This window comes from Cervus canadensis, chromosome 9, assembly GCF_019320065.1.
Source record: "Cervus canadensis isolate Bull #8, Minnesota chromosome 9, ASM1932006v1, whole genome shotgun sequence".
Lineage (NCBI taxonomy): Eukaryota > Metazoa > Chordata > Mammalia > Artiodactyla > Cervidae > Cervus > Cervus canadensis.
Genome location: NC_057394.1, coordinates 76,317,122 through 76,338,899, shown reverse-complemented (window position 1 = coordinate 76,338,899; position 21,778 = coordinate 76,317,122). Strand labels below are relative to the sequence as shown.

The 21,778-nt window shown below is 34.3% G+C and overlaps 1 protein-coding gene and 1 non-coding gene across 3 annotated transcripts in view; both read right to left on the bottom strand.

Annotated features, from left to right (window-relative positions):
- N4BP2L2 (NEDD4 binding protein 2 like 2) overlaps positions 1 to 21,778 on the bottom strand; it is an 81,545-nt gene that overhangs the window by 52,672 nt on the left and 7,095 nt on the right. The window contains exons 3-6 of one of the 2 annotated variants that reach the window (XM_043477467.1): positions 19,574 to 19,698; positions 15,467 to 15,555; positions 15,002 to 15,078; positions 12,207 to 12,353 (exon numbers count right to left, since the gene is read on the bottom strand). In XM_043477467.1, the coding sequence (XP_043333402.1) occupies positions 12,207 to 12,353; positions 15,002 to 15,078; positions 15,467 to 15,555; positions 19,574 to 19,698 (438 nt within the window). The remainder of the gene's footprint in view (positions 1 to 12,206; positions 12,354 to 15,001; positions 15,079 to 15,466; positions 15,556 to 19,573; positions 19,699 to 21,778) is intronic. The other variant, XM_043477469.1, reaches the window with a different exon arrangement.
- LOC122447718 lies at positions 14,385 to 14,491 on the bottom strand. Its single transcript, XR_006271367.1, has one exon. It is a non-coding gene; the product is annotated as a U6 spliceosomal RNA (small nuclear RNA).

Here is a 21,778-nt window from a genome sequence, read left to right as displayed (position 1 = left end):
AAACCAGGCCACGCTTTTAACACTTTGCTTATAAATTTCAGTTAAATATCCAAGCTTATCACTTAACAGTTCAATTTCCCACAAACCCATAGAACACAATTTAGCCAAGCTTTCTGCCAGCTTATGACTGCCTTTCCTTACGTTTCCAATAACATGTTCCTCACTTTCATCTGAGACCTTATCAGAAGCACCCTTTTCTTATTTCTATCAATATGATCATACATGCTAAGTGATAGACTTCCTGATAGCCCTCTTTCAGAGCCCTCAACAGAATCGTTCATATTTCTACCTACAATCACAGAAGGCAACCTTGGGCTTTTTCTAACATGAAGCTCGAAATTACTTCAGCCTCTGCAATAGCCAGTTCCAAAGCCATTTCTACATCCTTAGATATTTGTTAGAGCAGCATCCCACTTCCCAGTACCAAAATCTGTGTCAGTTTTCCAAAGCCACAAAGCATCAGTCTGGGTTGCTTAAACAACAGCAATTAATTTTCTCACAATTCCGGAAGTTATAAGTTCAAGATCAAGGTGTCAGCAGGGTAGGTTTCTTCAAAAGCCTCTCTCCTTGGCGTGCAGATGGCTGTCTTCCTCCAGTGTTGTTAAGGTCTTCCCTTTTTGTGTGTCTGTGTCCTAATCACCTCTTAAGGACATCAATCACATTGGATCAGGGTCCAATCATATGACTTCACTTTACTTTAATTACCTCTTTAAAGGGCCTATATCCTAAAAATAGTCACATCATAAAATACTGGGGTTCAGGACTTCCAACACATGAAATTTTAAGAGGACACAATTCAGGCCATAACAAGCTGAGACTACTCATATTCACTTATTGTATAAACACTGAATACCACTCCTCACTGTTCTGATGACCATACAACGGTGAACAAAACTGGTACAACCTCCAACACATGGTACTTAAAGATAAAAGGGAGATGAAATAATCATATACTCATACAAATTAATGAAAAAAAAGTACATGAGAGCATATAATATGTATTTGGACTTCACCAAGCCTGCCTGCTACATCCAAAAAGGTTTCCTTGAAGAGCTCAAATCTGAAGGGTGAGTATGGAAAGCTTATGTGCACATAGAACTCTCCAGGAAAAAGGAACAGAATAGTACATTCAAGAAATTGAGAAGTGGCCAGGAGGGCTGAAACACAGAAAGTAGGAGGAGTAATAAAACATGAGGTTGGAAAGGAAGGTAGGGGCCACATCAACCACATTATGGTTTCTGGTCTTTATCTTAACAGCAATGGGAAGCACCTGAAAGGTTTTATTCATGATCATATTTTCATTTTACAAAGATCACTCTGGAAAAAAGGGAGCACTAAGGGCTTCTAATTTGCTGGTAATGTTCTACTTCTTGAGTAGGATTCTGGTTACATGGGTATGTTCACTTCGTGAAAATCTACTAAGCTATATACTTAAACTTTAAGCACTTTTCTACATGTACATTATATTTCAGTCTTCTAAGATTGTGGAGAAAATGGGCTAAAATAGAGAAATTACAGCTGTGGGGACCCCAGCATCAGGAAGAGATGATAATTCAAACTGTTCTTATAGAAAAACCCAAACAAACTTTTTGGCCAACCCAATACAAAGATGGCAGTCAAAAATGAAGAGACTCAAGATAACTAAGTAGCGAAATTCAAATACCCCAATTGATGGACTGAATATGAAGGGGGAAAGAAGGCATCAAAGAAGACTCTCAAGTATCTGGTTTACAAAAATAGATGGATGGTAGATCTATTCTCCATGAATGAAAATCCTGGAGTTCCATAGATGTGACAGATCACAGATTCAATTTTTCAGGCTTTAAAGTAGAAATTTCAACTAGGCAGTTTAAGCATATAGGCTGGAGCACAGAGAACAGGTGTAAAAAGAAACAGCTTGGGGAGTAATACTATTAAAAGAAGGGCTTCCCCAGTGGCTCAGTGGTAGAGAATCAGCCTGCAATGCAGCAGACCTGGGTTAGATCCCTGGGTCAGAAGATCCCCTAGAAGAGGGCACGACAGCCCACTCCAGCATTCTTGCCTGGAAAATCCCATGGACAGAGGAGCCTGGCAGGTAACAGTCCATAGGGTCGCAAATAGTCTGAAGTGACTGAGCACATGCAAACGTGAGCTCCTGGCAGTACTATAGGCACTGGATTAGGTTCTGTGGACAGTTATGAACAGAAGGAATAGGTTATCATAGAACTTATATTCTAATTCAAAAGACTCCCAAAAAATTGTATTAAATAAGGTAACTTCAACTACTAATAGGTACTGTGATGAAAACAACAGGATGGTTTAAAAGAGTGACAGTGTTGGGGCTACTTTACTTTAGATTGGAATAGTTAGGGCTCTCTGTGGAGGTGACATTGAGGTGAAACCTGAATGCTTAGAATTATGCTAGGTATAGGAAAAACAGAAAAAATTTAGAGCAGTCCAGAAAGAAAAAAAAAAGCTTAGTGTTTAAAGCAAGATCAAGCTTTGTATATCTGAAAAACAGAGCAAAAGGCCAGTATAGACACAATGTAGTAAATGAAGAACAGAGGGTACAAGACAGGGTCAGGGAAGAAGCCAAGGGCCAGATCACATAGAGTTTAAGCAAAAGGGATGTAATCTATACTTTAAAAAAAATTTAAGTTATAGATTTCTCTAGTTACTCTGTGGCAAAGATAAATGTGGGGAGACTACTAGGTCCAAGTGAGACATGATGAAGTCTCATGGGGAAAGTTAAGAGGAAGAATAGAAGTGTCAAAAAAAAAATTAAAAAATAATCTCTAAATGACCCTAAAGAAATAGACAGTCTCAAGGCTGCCCTACTTACATGTATTCTAGTATTTAATTTTTTGATCACAGATCACAAATCTAAAGACTACTAACAAGACTCAAAATTTCAAACAAAAGGCTCTGATATTGTTAGATAAAACAAGTTAGATGGATGAGCCTTCTTCTCTGCCTGGATGCCCTTTCTCAGCAAGTATCAAACACACTACTTCATACTTTGTTATCTCCATGTTTTCTAAATTATGAACTGCTCTATAAAGTTGCTCTATTTAGATGAATGGGTTCTTAGTATCAAGAGGTTGATTATTTTCTGGAGAAGATGTCTAATATTCAACAAATATTTATTGACTCATTAAAGGACAAAGCTTCAAAGACAAAACAAGGAAGACCATGCTTTCATGCCCTTAAGAAAGTGAAAATTAAAGTCACTCAGTCATGTCTGACTCTTTGCCACCCCATGGACTGCACAGTCCATGGAATTCTCCAGGCCAGAAAACTGGAGTGGGTAGCCTTTACCTTCTCCAGGGGATCTTCCCAACCCAGGGATCAAACCCAGGTCTCCCGCACTGCAAGCAGATAGTTTACCAGCTGAGCCACCAGAGAAAGATAATCTTTCTTAGTATAATGTCTGGGCTCTACTGGTCTTTACACAGCAAAGGGAAGATGTGGAGGGAGAAATTACCACTTTTGACCACTAGCTCTCCAGCTTTAACAATTTCTTTCCTATCATTCCCAGAACTAAATTTTTTTTCTTACTACTTTCTAATCAATTCAAAATGTCTAACCCAGGTCTCCTATCACATTTCCTATAAAAACTTCAATTTACTTATATTCAAAATGAAATGTTATAACCATACCTTTGCCAGTGTTACATTATATTTCAATAATCTCAATCTCATAATGCAGTTTCAAGAACCAAAAGCTATCTTAATCTATTCATGAAACCAATGCTATTTCTTCCCCACTCTAACAAAAACTCTACTTTTGATTTCCAATTTAGAAACAAAAACAAAAAGAAAATCCAGAAACTACTCTCAAGGAATAAAGAAAAATCAAGTAAGATCCAGCACTTCTATTTTTTTTTTAACTATAACAAAATGACACACATTTTCAACAGTAAGAGTTCTTCATTTTGTACTCAAAGGCTTTCCTTACAGAATCTAATTAATTCAATACTTTATTTCTATAGAAAACTTAACAGGCTCCTCTACTGTTCTTTTAGAAAATTAATGTAAACAACATAAAAGAAAAAGGACGCTAATTATCACAAAAGGTAAAAAACCCTTAATTCTCCAGAAATTCGGAAAACTGCTGTGATTTCCATGACAGTTACTGCTAGCACACTTAAGTAATAAGTGGACACTGAAAGAAAAATACACTAACATCACTTAAAACAGTGTTGGTCTATTTAGGAAATAACTCCCTCAAAGACTCCTCATTCTTTACCACCTGAGGGAAGCTCCATACTCTCTCAAAAGTAATCAGCAAAACAAACAGCTTACACAATTTAACAATCCATTTATTGAATACTACATATTTTAAGTACTAGCTTAAATCAGGAGATATTAAAATAAAATATAAAAGCACAACAGCATATATAAAAATGTAATTCAAACGATGTTGCTGAAATATGATTATCAACTACCAGTGTATACTTTGCAGAAAATAATTATACACTAAATGGCATCCAAGCTTTCAGTTTTTACTTAAAATAGGCATTCTAAATAAATGGTCACTTTCAGATTTCTTCACTCAGCTTCACTGGTAAGTCAACATACCTCTAACCCTATACACTCAAAAAGGTACCATAAAGATGCACTCAAGTTTTCCACTGGAATTTCTTTGCTGCCTAGAAAAAGCCCCTATATTAATAACAAGAATTTAACCAAAGATAACTACGTGGTTTAAAAGATAAAATGAGCTACAATGAGGAATACGTCTGTGAACTAGACGAGACTCCTAGTTATCATCGCTTCCCAGAGAAACTATGTTCACAGGATAAATTGCTTAAATTCTCTAGGTTTCTGTTTCCTCTTTATAAAAAATTAGATATATGATATAAAAATTGCATCTACAATTACACTTAGAAAAGGGACTGGCACTGACAGGCATTAACTAAATGGTAGCTACTTAAATAAGTATTATTAAATAAAGGCTTGTTTGTATTAAATTCCTATTGCTCATTGTAGTAGTATTTGAGAATATGAAGAATCACCTGTAAAAGCTGAACTCAAAAAAGCTTTCAGCTCTCCTTCAGAAGCATTCAGTTAAGGCTGGATAAAAGAATCATGACAACTGTGAATTCCGTAAGAGTGAGTTTCCAACTACTTTTATCAACTAGTCTATCAGGAAGGGGCTTGAGTACCGTAAAATAAGTTTTTCTCAAATACATACATCCAAGTACTACAGTATGCTTATGAAATTCCTAATCAATGAATAGGGCTTTCCAGGTGGCTCAGTGCTAATAATTCGCCTGTCAAGCAGGAGACACAGGTTTGATCCTGGGTCTGGAAGATCCCCTGGAGGAGGAAATGGCCTGGGAAATTCCATGGACAGAGAAACCTGGAGGGCTAAACAGGTTAGGGGTCGCATGGGGATGCAAAACAGGAGGACACAACTTAGTGACTAAACAACAACAACAAACAAGTAACACTGATAGATTCTTATAAACCTTTACAACTATTTTCATATCAAAGTTCTACAGGAACTGCAAAACTGTAGTTTGTAAGTTTAACATGATGAAATAAGGTTCACAAAGAACAATGAATTCAGTGGAACACAGGAAGGGAAAAAAGTTACCTCTATTTTTGATGGAAACTTACCATCCCACCATCTTCATTAAAAATGTTATGAAGTTAACATGAGGATAGCTGAGCAGAAAATGGAGTGAAGAAAAAGAAAACAAGTATAGGAAAAGACTATGAAAAAAACATGATTTCTAATACATAAGAAAAAAGAAAAAGAAAAAATTTTTATTTTTTCTAAAGAGAAAAAAAAAAACTCATGATCCTCTTCCAAATCAAAGTTTCTTTCATTTTGATATATTAAAAAGACTGAAGAGTCCAGAACTACAATTGAAGAGGCAGTAACAAAGTTGTACAATTATTATAATTACTGTTGTAGGGTAAAACTTTATCTTTACATGTCCTATCTGAGGATACAGATGAAACTGCAAAACAAATAAATAATCCAAATAAAGTGTATTTTAATAGATTGTACTGAACTTCAACACAATTTTAACCATGAATGAACAGACTATTCTTATTTTTTTTCCCTTAGTTACCTATAATAATGTTGAAAGGCCTAATGCATATATATGGAATTTAGAAAGGTGTTAACAATAACCCTATATGCAAGAGAGAAAAAGAGACACAGATGTATAGAACAGACTTTTGGACTCTATGGGAGAAGGCGAGGGTGGGATGACCTGAGAGAATAGCATTGAAACATGTACATTATCAAGTGTGAAAGAGATCGCCAGTCCAGGTTGGATGCACGAGACAAGTGCTTGGGGCTGGTACACTGGGATGACCCGGAGGGATGGGATGGAGAGGGAGGTGGGAGGCGGGTTCGGGATGGGGAACACATGTAAATCCATGGCTGATTCATGTCAATGTGTGGCAAAAACCACTAAAATATTGTAAAGTAATTAGCCTCCAACTAATAAAAATAAATGAAAAAAAAAATGTTGAAGGGCAAAAAGTTCAATAGGCTGTCTCAAAAATCTCTCCATCTTCCCATTAATTTACAAACAGTTCAACTGAAAAAAAAACAAAAACAAAAAACCACTGCAATATTAACAACTGCACACCACCAATGAAGTCTTCAATCATTTCCAAAGTAGATACAATGCTTTGGTAATGTGACTATATCTAATTCTAAGATTAGAGGTTAGAGTATGGCTGTGTCCATGTTAGATACAACAGTTTATTTTTGACACACTAAGACAGCTTATTAAAGTTAATGGACTTCATGCTGGGAAGTGCATTGTAATGACTACAATTTTTACACCTGGAATGAGACAGGGTTATCATTCAGAGAATAAAATTTGTTAGAAGGAAAGGGAAGAAAAAGATTATTTCTAATCTAACTGACCAAAATAAACAAAGTTTATCTTCTATTAAAGATAGCAAAAACTCAAAACTTTCCAAATTGACACAGTTCTAGCTTTGAAAATAACTCATTTTTTTCTCTGAGGACCTCTTTTCAGAGATATTTATGCTACTCTTTCCCCTTGTTTCTGTGTGAAAATTGATAGCAATACTGTATTGAGAATTTCCACAGGTGATATTCAAAATTGTATATTCCATTACAAAAATTAGGCCATTCAGTACAATCTATATAAAGATACTGAATCTAAGTTTTCTAATTTTAGTTGCAAAAATCATTTATTCATTTAGTTGCAAAAATAATTATAAACTTTTCAAGATTTGCTCTGAAATTTACAGCCATGCAAAACTGAAAATTGTTTAGACTTAAGATTTAGGCAATTTGAATCAACTGAATTGAATTAATTTAAATGCTGCTCAGCAAAGGAAAAAAAGGAATAAAACACACACACAAGACAATCACTAATCACTCCTTTCAGAATCTACTTCAACAAATTCACTTAATACTACTTCTTGCCATTGCACTCATCTCATATGCTAGTAAAGTAATGCTTAAAATTGTCCAAGGCAGGCTTCAGCAATACGTGCACCATGAACTTCCAGATGTTCAAGCTGGTTTTAGAAAAGGCAGAGGAACCAGAGATCAAATTGCCAACATCCACTGGATCATCGAAAAAGCAAGAGAGTTCCAGAAAAACATCTATGTCTGCTTTATTGACTATGCCAAAGCTTTTGACTGTGTGGATCACAATAAACTGTGGAAAATTCTGAAAGAGATGGGAATACCAGACCACCTGACCTGCCTCTTGAGAAACCTATATTCAGGTCAGGAAGCAACAGTTAGAACTGGACATGGAACAGACTGGTTCCAAATAGGAAAAGGAGTACATCAAGGCTGTATATTGTCACCCTGCTTATTTAACTTCTATGCAGAGTACATCATGAGAAACGCTGGGCTGGAGGAAGCACAAGCTGGAATCAAGATTGCTGGGAGAAATATCAATCACCTCAGATATGCACATGACACCACCCTTATGGAAGAAAGTGAAAAAGAACTGAAGAGCCTCTTGATGAAAGTGAAAGAGGAGAGTGAAAAAGTTGGCTTAAAGCTCAACATTCAGAAAACTAAGATCATGGCATCTGGTCCCATCACTTCATGGCAAACAGATGGGGAAACAGTGGCTGACTTTATTTTTCTGGGCTCCAAAATCACTGCTGATGGTCATTTAGCCATGAAATTAAAGACGCTTACTCCTTGGAAGCAAAGTTATGAGCAACCTAGACAGCACATTAGAAAGCAGAGACATTACTCTGCCAACAAAAGTCCGTCTAATCAAGGCTATGTTTTTTCCAGTGTTCATGTATGGATGTGAGAGTTGGACTATAAAGAAAGCTGAGAACCGAATAATTGATGCTTTTGAACTGTGGTATTGGAGAAGACTCTTGAGAGTCCCTTGCACTGGAAGGATATCCAACCAGATATGCAACTGATCCTAAAGGAGATCAGTCCTGGGTGTTCACTGGAAGGACTGATGTTGAAGCTCAAACTCCAATCCTTTGGCCACCTGATGCGAAGAGCTGATTCATTGGAAAAGACCCTGATGCTGGAAAAGACTGAGGGCAGGAGGAGAAGGGGACAACAGAGGATGAGATGGTTGGATGGCATCACCAACTCAGTGGATATGGGTTTGGGTGGACTCCGGGAATTGGTGATGGACAGGGAGGCCTGGCGTGCTGTGCTTCATGGGGTTGCAAAGAGTCGGACACGACTGAGTGACTGAACTGAACTGAACTGAACTTGTCATCTTTAGGATATTTTAAGGAAAAAAATCTGGCATACAAATAGAAAAACCAATTGCTTTAATAATACCTTAATTTTTAAAATAAAATAAAATATGCAAATGTTACTTAACTGCAAAGCGAAAGAAAACCATCACCAAAGAAGATATCCAATAATCCCTTAATATAATCTTTCCTTTCACAAAAATTACAGCTAGTAATTTTAATGAGAAAAAAATTTTATTTATAAATTGTAATGTACAAAATTTAACTATAAAACCCACTACTGATCTGCTGTTCTGCTGCCATCACATGTTTATTTTGAATGGTCATTTTAACAAAACTAAGTAATAGTGTACTTTGTTGTGATTCTAGACTAAGAAGCATTACTCTATTTATAAAGAGTTGCAGACAAACATAGACAAACATACACTCCAGCCCCAATAACTGAATCCTCAGTTACTGCATTTATGTTACACTACTATATGATACTTCAATAAACCCTAGGACACCTATCTCATTGAGGTACTAATACATGAACAACCACATTTCTTCAACATTTTCCAAAGAGAACATCACCAATTTTCTTTGAAAATACTTAGAAAACCAGGCTCAGAAAATCAGACATTTCCACGATAACAAAAACTCAATTATGCTCGAAACAAATATTTTATATCCCTTGATATAAATTCTTTCAAAACTTACCTATATATAAAACTGGAAAATTTCATAACCTATATTAATTAGGCAAACTTCAAATAGTTAAATCCACCCTATCATACCATCAACAAAACACAACACTATCTTCTATAAACAATCTTACTTTAAAACACATAATATATTAAAAAGCTAATATTTTCTTTTAGGAAAGTGAATAATGAAAGATCAATTTAAAAAGCATCAAAAGTTCAACTTAATTACCACACAAATATTTTTATTGGCAGTATTGACATATAGAAAACTGGAGAAGTGATTTTTACAAGTCTATGAAAAAAGAATCTTTCTGAACCAGACTAGAATCTACATTTTGTTTAAAATGTTCACCTTAGTTAAATATGATGAGTAATGCCCATTTTTTCTTTGTGATGGAGACCAACTCAGAATGGCAGGAAGCAGCAGAGGGAGCTAGTCCATTAGGAATATATCTAAATTTTAAAAAAGAATGTCTGAATAGAAGGAAAAATTTGGATGAAAAAACTTTTAATTGGTGAATTTCATCTTTTATTGCATATTCATTTCTCTGTTCTGTTACTGTTCAAAAGTAAAAAGTAACATTAGTCAAAATGCTTGGGGGAACTTTTAATTTACTCTGTCTTAAAAAAAAAAAAATTAGGGACTTTCCAGGTGGTCCAGTGGTTCAGACTCCATGTTTCCAATGCAGGGGGTGCAGGTTCCATCCCTAGTCAAGGAACTGAGATCCTACATACCAAGTGGTGTGGCCAAAACACAAACAAAAAAAATACAAAAAGCCCCAACAAAAACATCTTCTAGAATGTTACCTCGCCTCAGTAAACATTTATAACTTTTAAAAATATTTGGTAATGATTAACGATCTCTTTAGTACTCAGAAATATTAGGAGATGACATTTAATCTGTAATAAAAACTAGAAATTTATTTTATAGACTTACTATTATGAACAAGTTGCTTCATCATTTGTATCTTCCAAAGGCAATTCTCTAGATCCTCGAAATAAATCTGGCTGCTGTTCCAAACCTAATGGTACTATTACTTCTAAATAAAGTTTTATAAGGACAAAGGGAAAGGGACACACAATATATAACTAACAGTTGTTTCTCCTGTCCCAAAACTAAATCCTTCTTTTCTATTTCAAAATGTCAATTTACATAATAAAATGCTGGGAAAAGCAAGCCCAAATACCAGGAAGTACTATTCTGAAACAAAAGAACTATGAAAATAGTGAATAAAGGAAACATGAACATTTATAATTGTATATACATTTATACATAAAACATGAGTTAGTATATTTCTACTATACCATAGTTAGGATGAACAAATATATACAAACATACATATGTGTCAAAACAAAATAAAATACAGTAATACTCATTTAAATATAAACAGTACTAGAGACTACAAATAAAAATCATATCATCTCATTAGAGGCAATGTAATAAAGACCTTGTTAAAAGTACTATGCTTAGTTTTGAGCCTTGCAATTAGTATTACTTAATAATATTAGTTAAAAAGTAAAAAAAAAAAAAATAATAATATTAGTTAAAAAGTAATATAAAGATGTGAGAGAACATTTAAAGCCGAAAAAAAAACACTAAAAAGTTTTAAAACAACATCTGAAGATTATGGGATTCACCACTTTGCTCTACACCTGTAACCACCACAACACTGTTAATCAACTATACTCCATATAAAATAAAATTAAAGAAAAAAATACTATAGGATTTAGGATAGGTTGGTTTAGGAGAAAGAAGACTTAAAGGACATGAACTATTACCATGTAAAACACATAAAAAATTTTCAACAGTTGTAATTTGCACTTTTTTTTCCCCTAAAAATGGATAAATCAAAGCAAAATTAGGATGAATTGCCCAAGACCTCTGAAATGAATTCCATCTCGGTTTTAAAATTTTAAGTGATGGAACACAATCTAACAAAATGATAAAGTGAGATACACAGTTGTCCTTAAAGAAAAGCTAAAACCCGGAGAAGTAAAACATTCCAGAGGACAAATCTTCCTACAATTAATGCTGTCTAAAATATTTTTACACTAGAATTATACTGTGTTAAACAGAGAAAAGTTATGTACTATCAGAATAACATGAAGAGTTTTTGTAAACTATATAGTGGTTGCCCTGTTTTTCATTCCAGAATTGGGGAGTATGGGGAGACAGAGAATGGCTTTAAGAAGAAGGGTGATGAAAATGTAAATTATGGAGAAAAAACCCTTGGTGACTGATATACCTACTGTATTGGCATTTGACAGAGAATTTTGTTTTAGTAAGTAATATGCTAATTACAGCTTAGAAATACTTTTTTACAAAGATGAATTTGCAGAAAAACATAATTTTACCAGTATTATGAATAGAGGAGTCAACTAAAGTGCCTATAACAAGTTAGTATTTCTTATATATTTAAGTTAGTCAAAGAAAAATACTAAAGTTTTATGAAAAGTTGAATTTAGGTATGAACTGTAAAACTGTCTGACATCTATAAAAGACAAAATCAGTTTAAAATTCAATTATAGAAAAACATTCTGGTTCCTACCCACTCTGCTCAGGGGTCTTCATAATAACCAAAAGTATTACAACAAAAGATTATAAAAACATTTAAAATACAATTTTATATAATTTTTATTTACACTTCAGAATTTAAACAACTTGCTGGGAACATCTTTTGTGAGGCAATGTGGTCTTTTTTTAAAATCTGAAACTACTTAAGTTTCAAGGCAGGCTCACTAAATTTTTTTAAGGGCAAGCAACAAATGAGTTAGCTGAAAATAGCCAACTTAACGATTATTTGTAACACAGACTTCATTATGCGAGCCTAGAGAGCCTCCCCACCTCTGTCTCTCCTGTGAAGGAGGAGGTCTTTGTGTGCTTTTGTGTGGCGGTTCCACTGAATTCATTACAATAGAGATGGACATTTGATATTCATAACGATCCAACATCTGAGCAATCTTCTTTCGAGACACACCATGTTTATTCCTCCTACCAAAAAAGAAAAGGATTTTAATTCTATTTTTTAAGAATGTATAGGATTAACCTATTTTAGAGTAACAGAGCAGAGCAGAATAGAGTCTAAATTACATTTGGCAAATAAATACCAGAAGATACACCTCATGTGTTATTTTTAAAAAAGGGCTCTCTCAGTTTTAAACAATATATTAAAAAGGCTTAAAAGACCATAAATCAGAGCAAAATGTTAACTGATTATACTGTCTTCACACAGAACTAACTACTGATTCACTGAACCACTGAGTTAATGATCCCTAACTTTTAAACAAAGTAAAAAGATAATGCAACACTGTTTTGAGAATTACAGAAGAATTGAGTGGGTTTCTAGGACTTACAAAACTCTATATAAAATATGTATAAAAAAAAAAAATGTATAACTTGCAAAAGCTATTTTTAATACACCTGCATTTAAAAAATTTATTATCAACACCAAACTATTATTAGATACATTTTTACATATCTCATAAACATTGTATTGAATGAAAGAAACTAAAGACAATGACTATATACTGCATAATTCTATTTACTAATATATAAACTTTGAAAAAATTAAACTGTGGTGCTAAAGTGAAGGATTTTTTTAAAAAGCAAAAAAAAAAAAAAAAGCTTTAAGGAATAGCAAGCAAGTAATTGTAGAGAACTGTTACTGGGAAAAGGAATTCAAAAAACTTCTAAAAGTGTTAGTAAAGCTCTCATGACACGAGTAGTAGTTAAATGAATATCTGACTTATAAGAAATTTGTTAAGCTACATATTTATATTTTATGTAATTTTCTGTGAGTTTAATTTTGACAACAATAAGTGGTTTATGAATTATTCTTGTCTCTCAAAAAAATTTTTTTAAAGAATTTAACCCTTGTAGTTTTCTGTAATTTGAGTTGGACATGGCAAAACACACAGAACATATTTTACATTTATTCTAGACTTACTAAAGCTAACTCATCTTCCTAGAAAAAAAGACATAAAAATCTGTCAAACTATACTAGATAGCAGTTAAATTGACTTTATTTTGTAAAGTTATTTTATATTAAAAATTATAATAAGTTTCAACAGTCTCAAATGCAAATAAAGCCTAACCGTACAACAATTTCATTAACTCACTTATTCAACATAAGCCAAGTATCTTTAGTTTTTAAACCCTCTCTTCTTTCTACCTGAGGAGCAATAATCACACAGAGGGCAGGCAAAGAATACCAGATATTAATAATATCTATCAGTTTAACTCTTCATAAATTTGATTGGCATGCAAATTAGAAAGGGAAAGAAAGATAACCAAAGGAATAAAAATTCAAAGATACAAAAGGAATGAAAGGCAAGGAGGAAAGAAAGTAGTTGAATACCATACACAGAATAACAGTTTTAAGCAGGAAGAGAGAAACACGTAGGAGAAAAAAATGGTCTTAAAAAGAGAGGTGATGGTTGCACAACTCTGTGAATATACTGAAAACCACTGAACTGTACACTTTTAATGGGTAAATTGTAAGGTATGTGAGTTAAAAGTTGTCATCAAAGATGGGGTGGATGGAGTGAAAATGAAGAAAGGAAAATGATTTACAGTCAGGAAAACCAGGGTAAATGGATAAAGGTAAACACAAATGGAAGATCAGGGTTGAAACTAATACAAGACCACAATCCCTCACAAACCCTGAAATCTAAAATACTCTGAAAATTCAGTTTTCTGTTGACTCATATAGAAGCAAAGTCTAACCATGCCTATACTCATATGGCCGCATGATCAACTCAGAACTAACATTAAACCATGTAAATTTTTCTCATCTACACAGACTGATCATTCACAATCTGCTGCAGAAACACTGAGATGTTTGATTATGCCATGCTGCCCCAAACTCCGCTAGGTTTTTGTACAATTAGGTACAGGCTCTGTATTGCCTTTCTAAAAAAAAAAAAAATCTGAATTCTTTTTTTTTTTCTTCCCAACTACCCTTATTAGTTGGAGGCCAACCACTCCACAACATTGCAGTGTCCCCTGCCACACACTGACATGAAAAATATATAACGCTTCACGAATTTGCGTGTCATCCTTGTGCAGGGGCCATGCTAATCTTCTCTGTATCATTCCAATTTTAATATATGTGCTGCCGAAGTGAGCACAAAATCTGAATTCTTAAAAACATCGATTCCCTGGATCTTGGCTATGGGATAATGGATATGTTGCAGTAAAGATGGAAAAGGGGGAGAGAGAAAAGCATCAGGTAAAAAGGTGATGGGATCTAAAACGGGAAAGAGATGAAGTTGGAAAGGCAACGCAGAGAAGTGGCCTAGCTAAAAAGCAGAAGGGAAAGTCTTAGTTTTTCTCTCAGTTTTCTGGATCTCTACTAGCATTCAATAAACTGGGAACCAACGCAGGAAGTCACGGAAGAGAAAGTAACAAACACACTTAACAAAGAACATTTAAGGAAATTTAATACTGCAAAAAGCCTCAAACACATTGTGTTTAAGTCAATGCTCCTCTTAATAGAAAGTGAGTAGTAGTAGTAATAGTCCCTAGTCACAGGTATCAAAGATTTAACAAACAAAAGCTAGTAAAGAAATTGATCATGAAAAGGAGAAAAGAAAGAAAAAAAAAGATAAAAGAGATTTAAAAAATTTTGAGTGCCTTACTTTTCTAATTCTTCAGGATCAAATTTCCACCAAGTTTCAGGTTCATGAAACTCTACTCTGTATCCTTTTCCTATGGCCTACACAAAAGAAAGGAAGAAAACAAAAACCCAGAGAATACTTCTTAAAGTAAAAAGATGGAAGACAGATAAAAATTTCACTTAGACAATACTTGTAAATTTGCTCAACCAAGAAAGATTTACCTTTAAAATAATATGGTTTATAAAAATTTTAAGGCCACTTAACAGTCAAATTCCAATCACGATTCTCAAGTCCAGGCAAAACTAACAAGATGAACATATTGCTTAGTAAGCACCATTCTCAATTTTTAAAAAATTAAGTAAATGGACATACCTCTTTAGAGAACAAGGACAAATGTTTTAATAGTAAACATCAAAGTTAACTGAAATTTTAGAATATGAAAAAAACTGAAAAGAATAGAAAAACTCTCTCATATCTCATATTTACCATTTCCACATATGGTTTCATTTCCCAAGCTTGTGTATTAGTGTTGTCTATTATGACTGGCGATCTCCCCTGATTGATAGCTTGCTTTGCTGAAATAAAAAATAATTTAAAAAACAAAAAACAGAACTATTAGATAAAAATATGTAAAATAAAATTTAAACATTCATTAAGAAATTTTCTACATCCCTGTACTTAAAACCAAAACTGTGCAATCTCTAGAGTCAGTGCATGGAAATCAAAGGACTCTGCTAGATTAAGTGGAATTAAGAGATATAAACACATGTAATGGGTCTTCTTCAGACCAAATGCTGGTTTTGAAAAACTAGCTGTAAAGGACATTTTGGGGGAATTATTCTGTTGAACTTACAGCTAATGAAGACTTCAGTCTACAGCTTTCATTTACAGAAAATGTAGGAACAAGTTACATCTGAATATGGTCTGAGTATGAAAAGAGACAAACATTAAATGACATGGAAAGATGGAGACTTTTAACAGAAAATGGCAATTTACAAGATAATATGTAACTGATTTCATTTTGGGCAAAATGTAAAGAATGTGGAAAGTTACTAAGACACCAAAAGTTGTCTTCTATAGGTAAAATTACCAATAATTTCTTTGAAATAAGAGGCTGAGGTTAAAAAAAAAAAAGTGTTATGGATTTATCACTGTTTATATCCTAAGCAGATAAATCCCACGGTTCAACTGACTTTGTGGATATTTCTTAGGATAATGATTTCTGAAATTGGGAGCTGAGCTACAACAGAACTTTTCAAACTATATCTCCCTATCCCTATGCCGTCGATTCCCATATGAGGTGAGAATTATTCCAGTGATTCCTGTTAATGACAGGCAAGAAAACTAAGAGCCCACTATAAAATTTATTTTATTTTATAGAGTCCCATCATTTATGAAACAGAGACTCCATTTAAGACTGTTCTCACACAAAGCAGCAGAAGAACAGTCACTTGGATGGGGAGGATCCTGTGACTCTCAGGAACCTTCCTGCAGTGGCCATAGCTGGAGGAGGGGTGGGGTCTACCCTTTGGCTCTGTCTCCATCCTGGGTATCTGCTCAAGGATCACCCTCTCGTGGTTCTGACCTCTCTGACTTTGGCCCTCAGGGGCCTGACTTGGCTGTTGTCATTCCAGATTCATGTATCATGCCTCTTTCTAGAGAAACCTGAGAATTCCTCAGACTGGAAGCTTCAGATGCTCCAAGAGCAAATCAGTTAGTGCTTTGAATTTACATGTTAACAAACAGGTTATTTAGCATCACTCCAAAAGAGTAACACAAATTATCTCTAACAGGTGGGGCTATGGATGGATGGTTGTTGTTGCTTAGTGGTTAAGTTGTGTCCAACTCTTTTGAGACCCCATGGACTATATAGCCTGCCAGGCTCCTCTGTCCATGGGATTTCCCAGGCAAGAATACTGGAGTGGGTTGCCATTTCCTTCTCCCCACTATAAAGTTTAAAATGCAAATGCATTGATAGGTATTTGCATATCAATACAATGGCAAAATACAACGATATGTAAGTTTTGCTGGGATTTAGAATTCAAATCACTAAGTTTCACATAATGAAAATATTTATACAGATGTCTAAGGGATGATAGAATTTTAAAGGTTAAGTAATAATGACTAACGTGGAATGCAAATATACATTTGGGAGAAAACATCTCTAAATATTAAAAAAAAGTTACAACCTGGGTCACAAACAGGATACCAAGATGCTATCAATTCCCACTGCTTTACCCCAAACAGTGATCAAACTTTCATTTAAAAAAAAAAAAATTAAAGTAATTCTCCTAATGTCTGATAGACATGCTTACTCCTCTAAGGAGTCACGTCTACAAAAGGAGCTTATTAACCAAATAAATCTCTGATTTGCAGGAATGGGGATATTATTCTCTTTCCATGGATAATTATCATCCAATACCACATTCCAGTACACTCCAGGAAAATAAAGATCTTAGGTAAACAATGTCTGAATACTCAAATAAAGAGAGTCATTTTCTCAAACAAATTAACCACCATACTCTAAGAAAGAGAGTAACGACATCTTGGGAGATATTTTAAATTTATAAGCAGTTAAAGATGAATTCTGATTCTTCTAATAAACATGAGGCAGACTGATATTCCCAGAATAATGACTGACACTTAAAAGTATTCAATAAATGTTTGTAAACTAAACGTAATGCTCACCACTTTCAAAATGTCTAGTGATTGCTAGTTATCATTACCTTGAAAGGGGTTAAAAATTACCTTGGAAAAGTCCACATTTACTATACTAATAAAACCAATGGTTTATCTAGACACCAATATGTTCAGCAAGTATAATTCACACGGCACAAACATTTTAATAAAATAGTCTAGTATTGCACAAAGAAAAAAAAATGTCTCACACAAACAAACTTTCCAGTTCACCAAAGATATATACTGCCTCATTCCCCTTATCACCTACTTCTGTTCCTCTTAACTCTGGGCCAATAACTCTAAGCATTTTTGGGAACTGCCAGTATCATCCTCATTTGACTTGGGCAGTAACACTGCAGCATTTTAAAAAATAAAAAAGAATTAATTTTTAAAATATTTTTTTCTAAAATAAATATTTGAAGAAATCCTAGAATGAATACTAGACAATAGTCTTAAAATCAAACTTATCTGACATTTAAACTTTTTATTCAAAAATATCCTCACTGAAATTCCTTACTTTGAAAACTGAGAATTAGAAAGAAAAGTATTTATGCTGTTTTTCCTGTACATACTGTACTTCAGGGTAACAATAGTTGCTAGTTCTAGGTAAGATGACATTCCTCATTACAGAAGAATTCTAGCCACTGAACACAGAAGGAATGACAGACCTAGAAAATCATTTTGCAACTTTAATGAAATAACTGATTAAGGAAACAATTCATTCTTGAATGAAACAGGGAGCAGACTGTCCCTCTGAAGCTACATCACTAAAAATGGGACAACCGTTTACTTACAAAGAAAAAAAGGTTGAACCAAATAAATCCTACAAGTTAAATGACTACCACAAGGAAGCAAATAGGCTGTTCACTGTAATCGCTCTACTCCAGGTTTAAATAATGTTTCATCATCAAAGCATTCTTAATCTTTTAAAAAAGAAATTATAGTATAATATAAGCATGTACCTACACAGTTCTAGATTAATAGTTTTCAATTCTGACTGTAACATTAGAATATCTAGGAAACTTTCCAAAAAAAACCACCAATGTTTAGATCCACTCCATACCAATTAGGGGCTTCCCCAATGGCTCAGTGGTAAAGAATCCACCTGCAATGCAGGAGCCTTGGAAGACGCAGGTTCGATCCCTGAGCTAGGAAGATCCTCTGAAGAAGGATGTGGCAACCTGCTCCAGCATTCTTGCCTGGAGAATCCCACGGACAGAGGAGCCTGGCAGTCCACAGGGTTGTAAAGAATTGGACATGACTGAAGTGAATGAGCATGCAAGCACATCAGACTAACTAAACCAGAATCTCTGAGGCTAGCACTTGGGCATGAGTTTAAAAAAAAAATCGCCAAGTGATTCAAATGTGCAGCCAAGGTTAATAACTACTATTTCAAAATTAAAACAAATTGATCCATGTGCCTCTAAAAAGTGTATAAGTAATTTTTTTGTATCAGTGGAAAAAACATTTAATATTCATGGACATTAAGCCTTAGAAAATATTGTCATTACTCAAGGAAATAACTTTTGGTAACACATAACAAAAATACCAGTTTTCTGAATTTGTTCATGAGGTAATATCAGAGGTTTTCTGAATTTGTTCATGAGGTATAAAGCAGTATATCAAAACATCCTATACCTCTATTGTACTGGTTTATGTACACTATCTACAGTTTAAAAAATATTCTAAATACATTCTCTGATTTTCACAACCTCAATCAGGTAGAGTAAGTATAATTATCACTGCTTCTAAGAGATGAAAAACGGGGTCTCAAAGCTCTTTCGATGGCTTGTCAAAGGCATCCAGCTGGTAAAAAGTTAAAAAAAAAAAAAGAAAAAAAAGTCAAGAATAAAAATTCAGGTTTGTGACTCCTAGTCAAATATTCTATCCCAGAAGACTTGGCCCAAAACAAACCTCTGTTCTGGTTCCAGTCATGGGCATCACCAAGTTGATTAACATTATATCTGTACCCATCTTGATGGTGAAAATAGTCATCAGTGCTGAACACAATGCCATCACGACTCTGACCAAGCAGAATTCTGTTAATAAAAGAAATCATAAAGGTGCCATTTATAAAATCTATAACCATCAGAAATAAGCCACATAGGAAAGATTATTAAATGAATATCTGGTACGTATTTGTAAATATATTGCAGGCAGAACAGCACAGGAGTTGAACCTTAAAAAGCTTTCAGATTTCAAATATCACTTCATACTTAAATCTACATAATAATAGCCATTAAGTGACTTCTATATTGCAACTTTTAAAAACACTCTTCAATTTCAAAATGATGTCAACTTTCCATGCTTTAACTTTAGTGAATTTGTATTTGGTTGTCTAAAATTGCCTAAATTTAACGTAATAGGTTACCTAAGACAAGCAAGCTTAAGGAAGCAATTCATCTGGGGAAAACTACATTTGACTCAAACTAGTTTTGATAGCTTTGATACACTATTTCTATAAAGCACAAACATGCATGACCTGAAAGTGGGACTTGAGGTTTAAGGCTGTGAAACAGTCTATGATCCTCCAGAGTATAATCATGTTTTTAATTTTTTTTTTTTTAATTTTTTTATTAGTTGGAGGCTAATTACTATGTTTTTAATTTTTAAGAGATTAAATTACTAACTGAAATTAACTACTAAATACTAAACAAAGAACACATCCTCAGAACAAGTCAGTGGTAATCAAGGTCTGTCCTCACGATTTACCACCTTTAACTTCTAAGCACAGAGAGACTGACAAGTGTTCAGCGTAAGAGAATTCCCATAACCAGCGACTCATCAAACAGATTGGAGATGTGCGGAGAAAAAGGAAAAGACAGTAGGAACAATTTGAAGGCAACAATAACAAAAAATCCACCTGCAATGCAGGAGACCCTGGTTCGATTCCTGGGTCGTGAAGATCACCTGGAGAAGGGATAGGCTACCCACTCCAGTATTCTGGCCTGGATTCCATGGACTGTATAGACCATGGAGTCACAAAGAGTCAGACACAGCTGAGGTGACTTTCACTTTATCTCCCCTCCTTCAATCATTAGGCAGTTGGATTATCATTTTACTGGGCTTCCAATGGCACTAGTGGTAAAGAGGCTGCCTGCCAATGCAGGAGACTTAAGAGATGTGGGTTCCATCCCTGAGTCAGGAAGATCCTCTGGAGGAGGGCAGGGCAACCCACTCCAGTAGTCATGCCTGGAGAATCCCATGGACAGAGGAGCCTGGCAGGTTACAGTTCATGGAGTGGACTGAAGCAACTGAGCATATGTAATTCTATAATCTCTTTTTGAGAAGGGGAAGGGAGTAGAAGGTGGTGGGAAGGATGATATTGCCCTGGGATGATTCAAGAATATTTCCTAATAAAAGTAACAAAGAATTTCAACTATTAAAATAACAAACATCTCTCCTTTCCTCAGATAATAAAACTGCATATATTTTATATAAAAATAAAACCATATATAAATGTAAAAAATGTACTGTATACTTCCACTTATAGAATTCTGATTCAAATTACTTTAAACAAACAAAAGTAAATGTTTATCATGTTGAAGTTGGCAGAAACCAACACAATTCTGTAAAGCAATTATCCTTCAATTAAAAAATAAATCTTAAAAAAAAGTAAATGGTTTAAATTAATTGTTTGAGGATAAAGCTGGATTTCTCTTTTAAGTGGCCATGATTTTCCCAAAATATACCATCTAACACATTTGGCATCCTATTTGTTTATAAGTGATTCAAAAAATGCCACAATATTAAAAAAAAAAAAATGCCACAATATTAGCATTCCAAACCAAAGCTCAATTGTCTAAAAAAATTTTGATCATAATCAACTAGATGATACCTAGTTATGTTTAAAAGTACCAGAAACCTGATACTATCTTTCCTAGATAACATATATGTTTCTTTTTTTCCCCGCTCTGTTCTACTACTTTACTAGCAGGTGATCGTCTAGATTTAATAATGCCATACTACAAGAGTACAGGATCTTCTGTACCCAAGAAATGCTTAACCTCTTCAAAAAAGAAAAAAAAGTGGGGAGGGAAGGGATAGTAAATCAATTTATATCATAAAACCATGTCAACATCAAACACGAACAAATCTCAATGAAGAGTATCTTAGCTG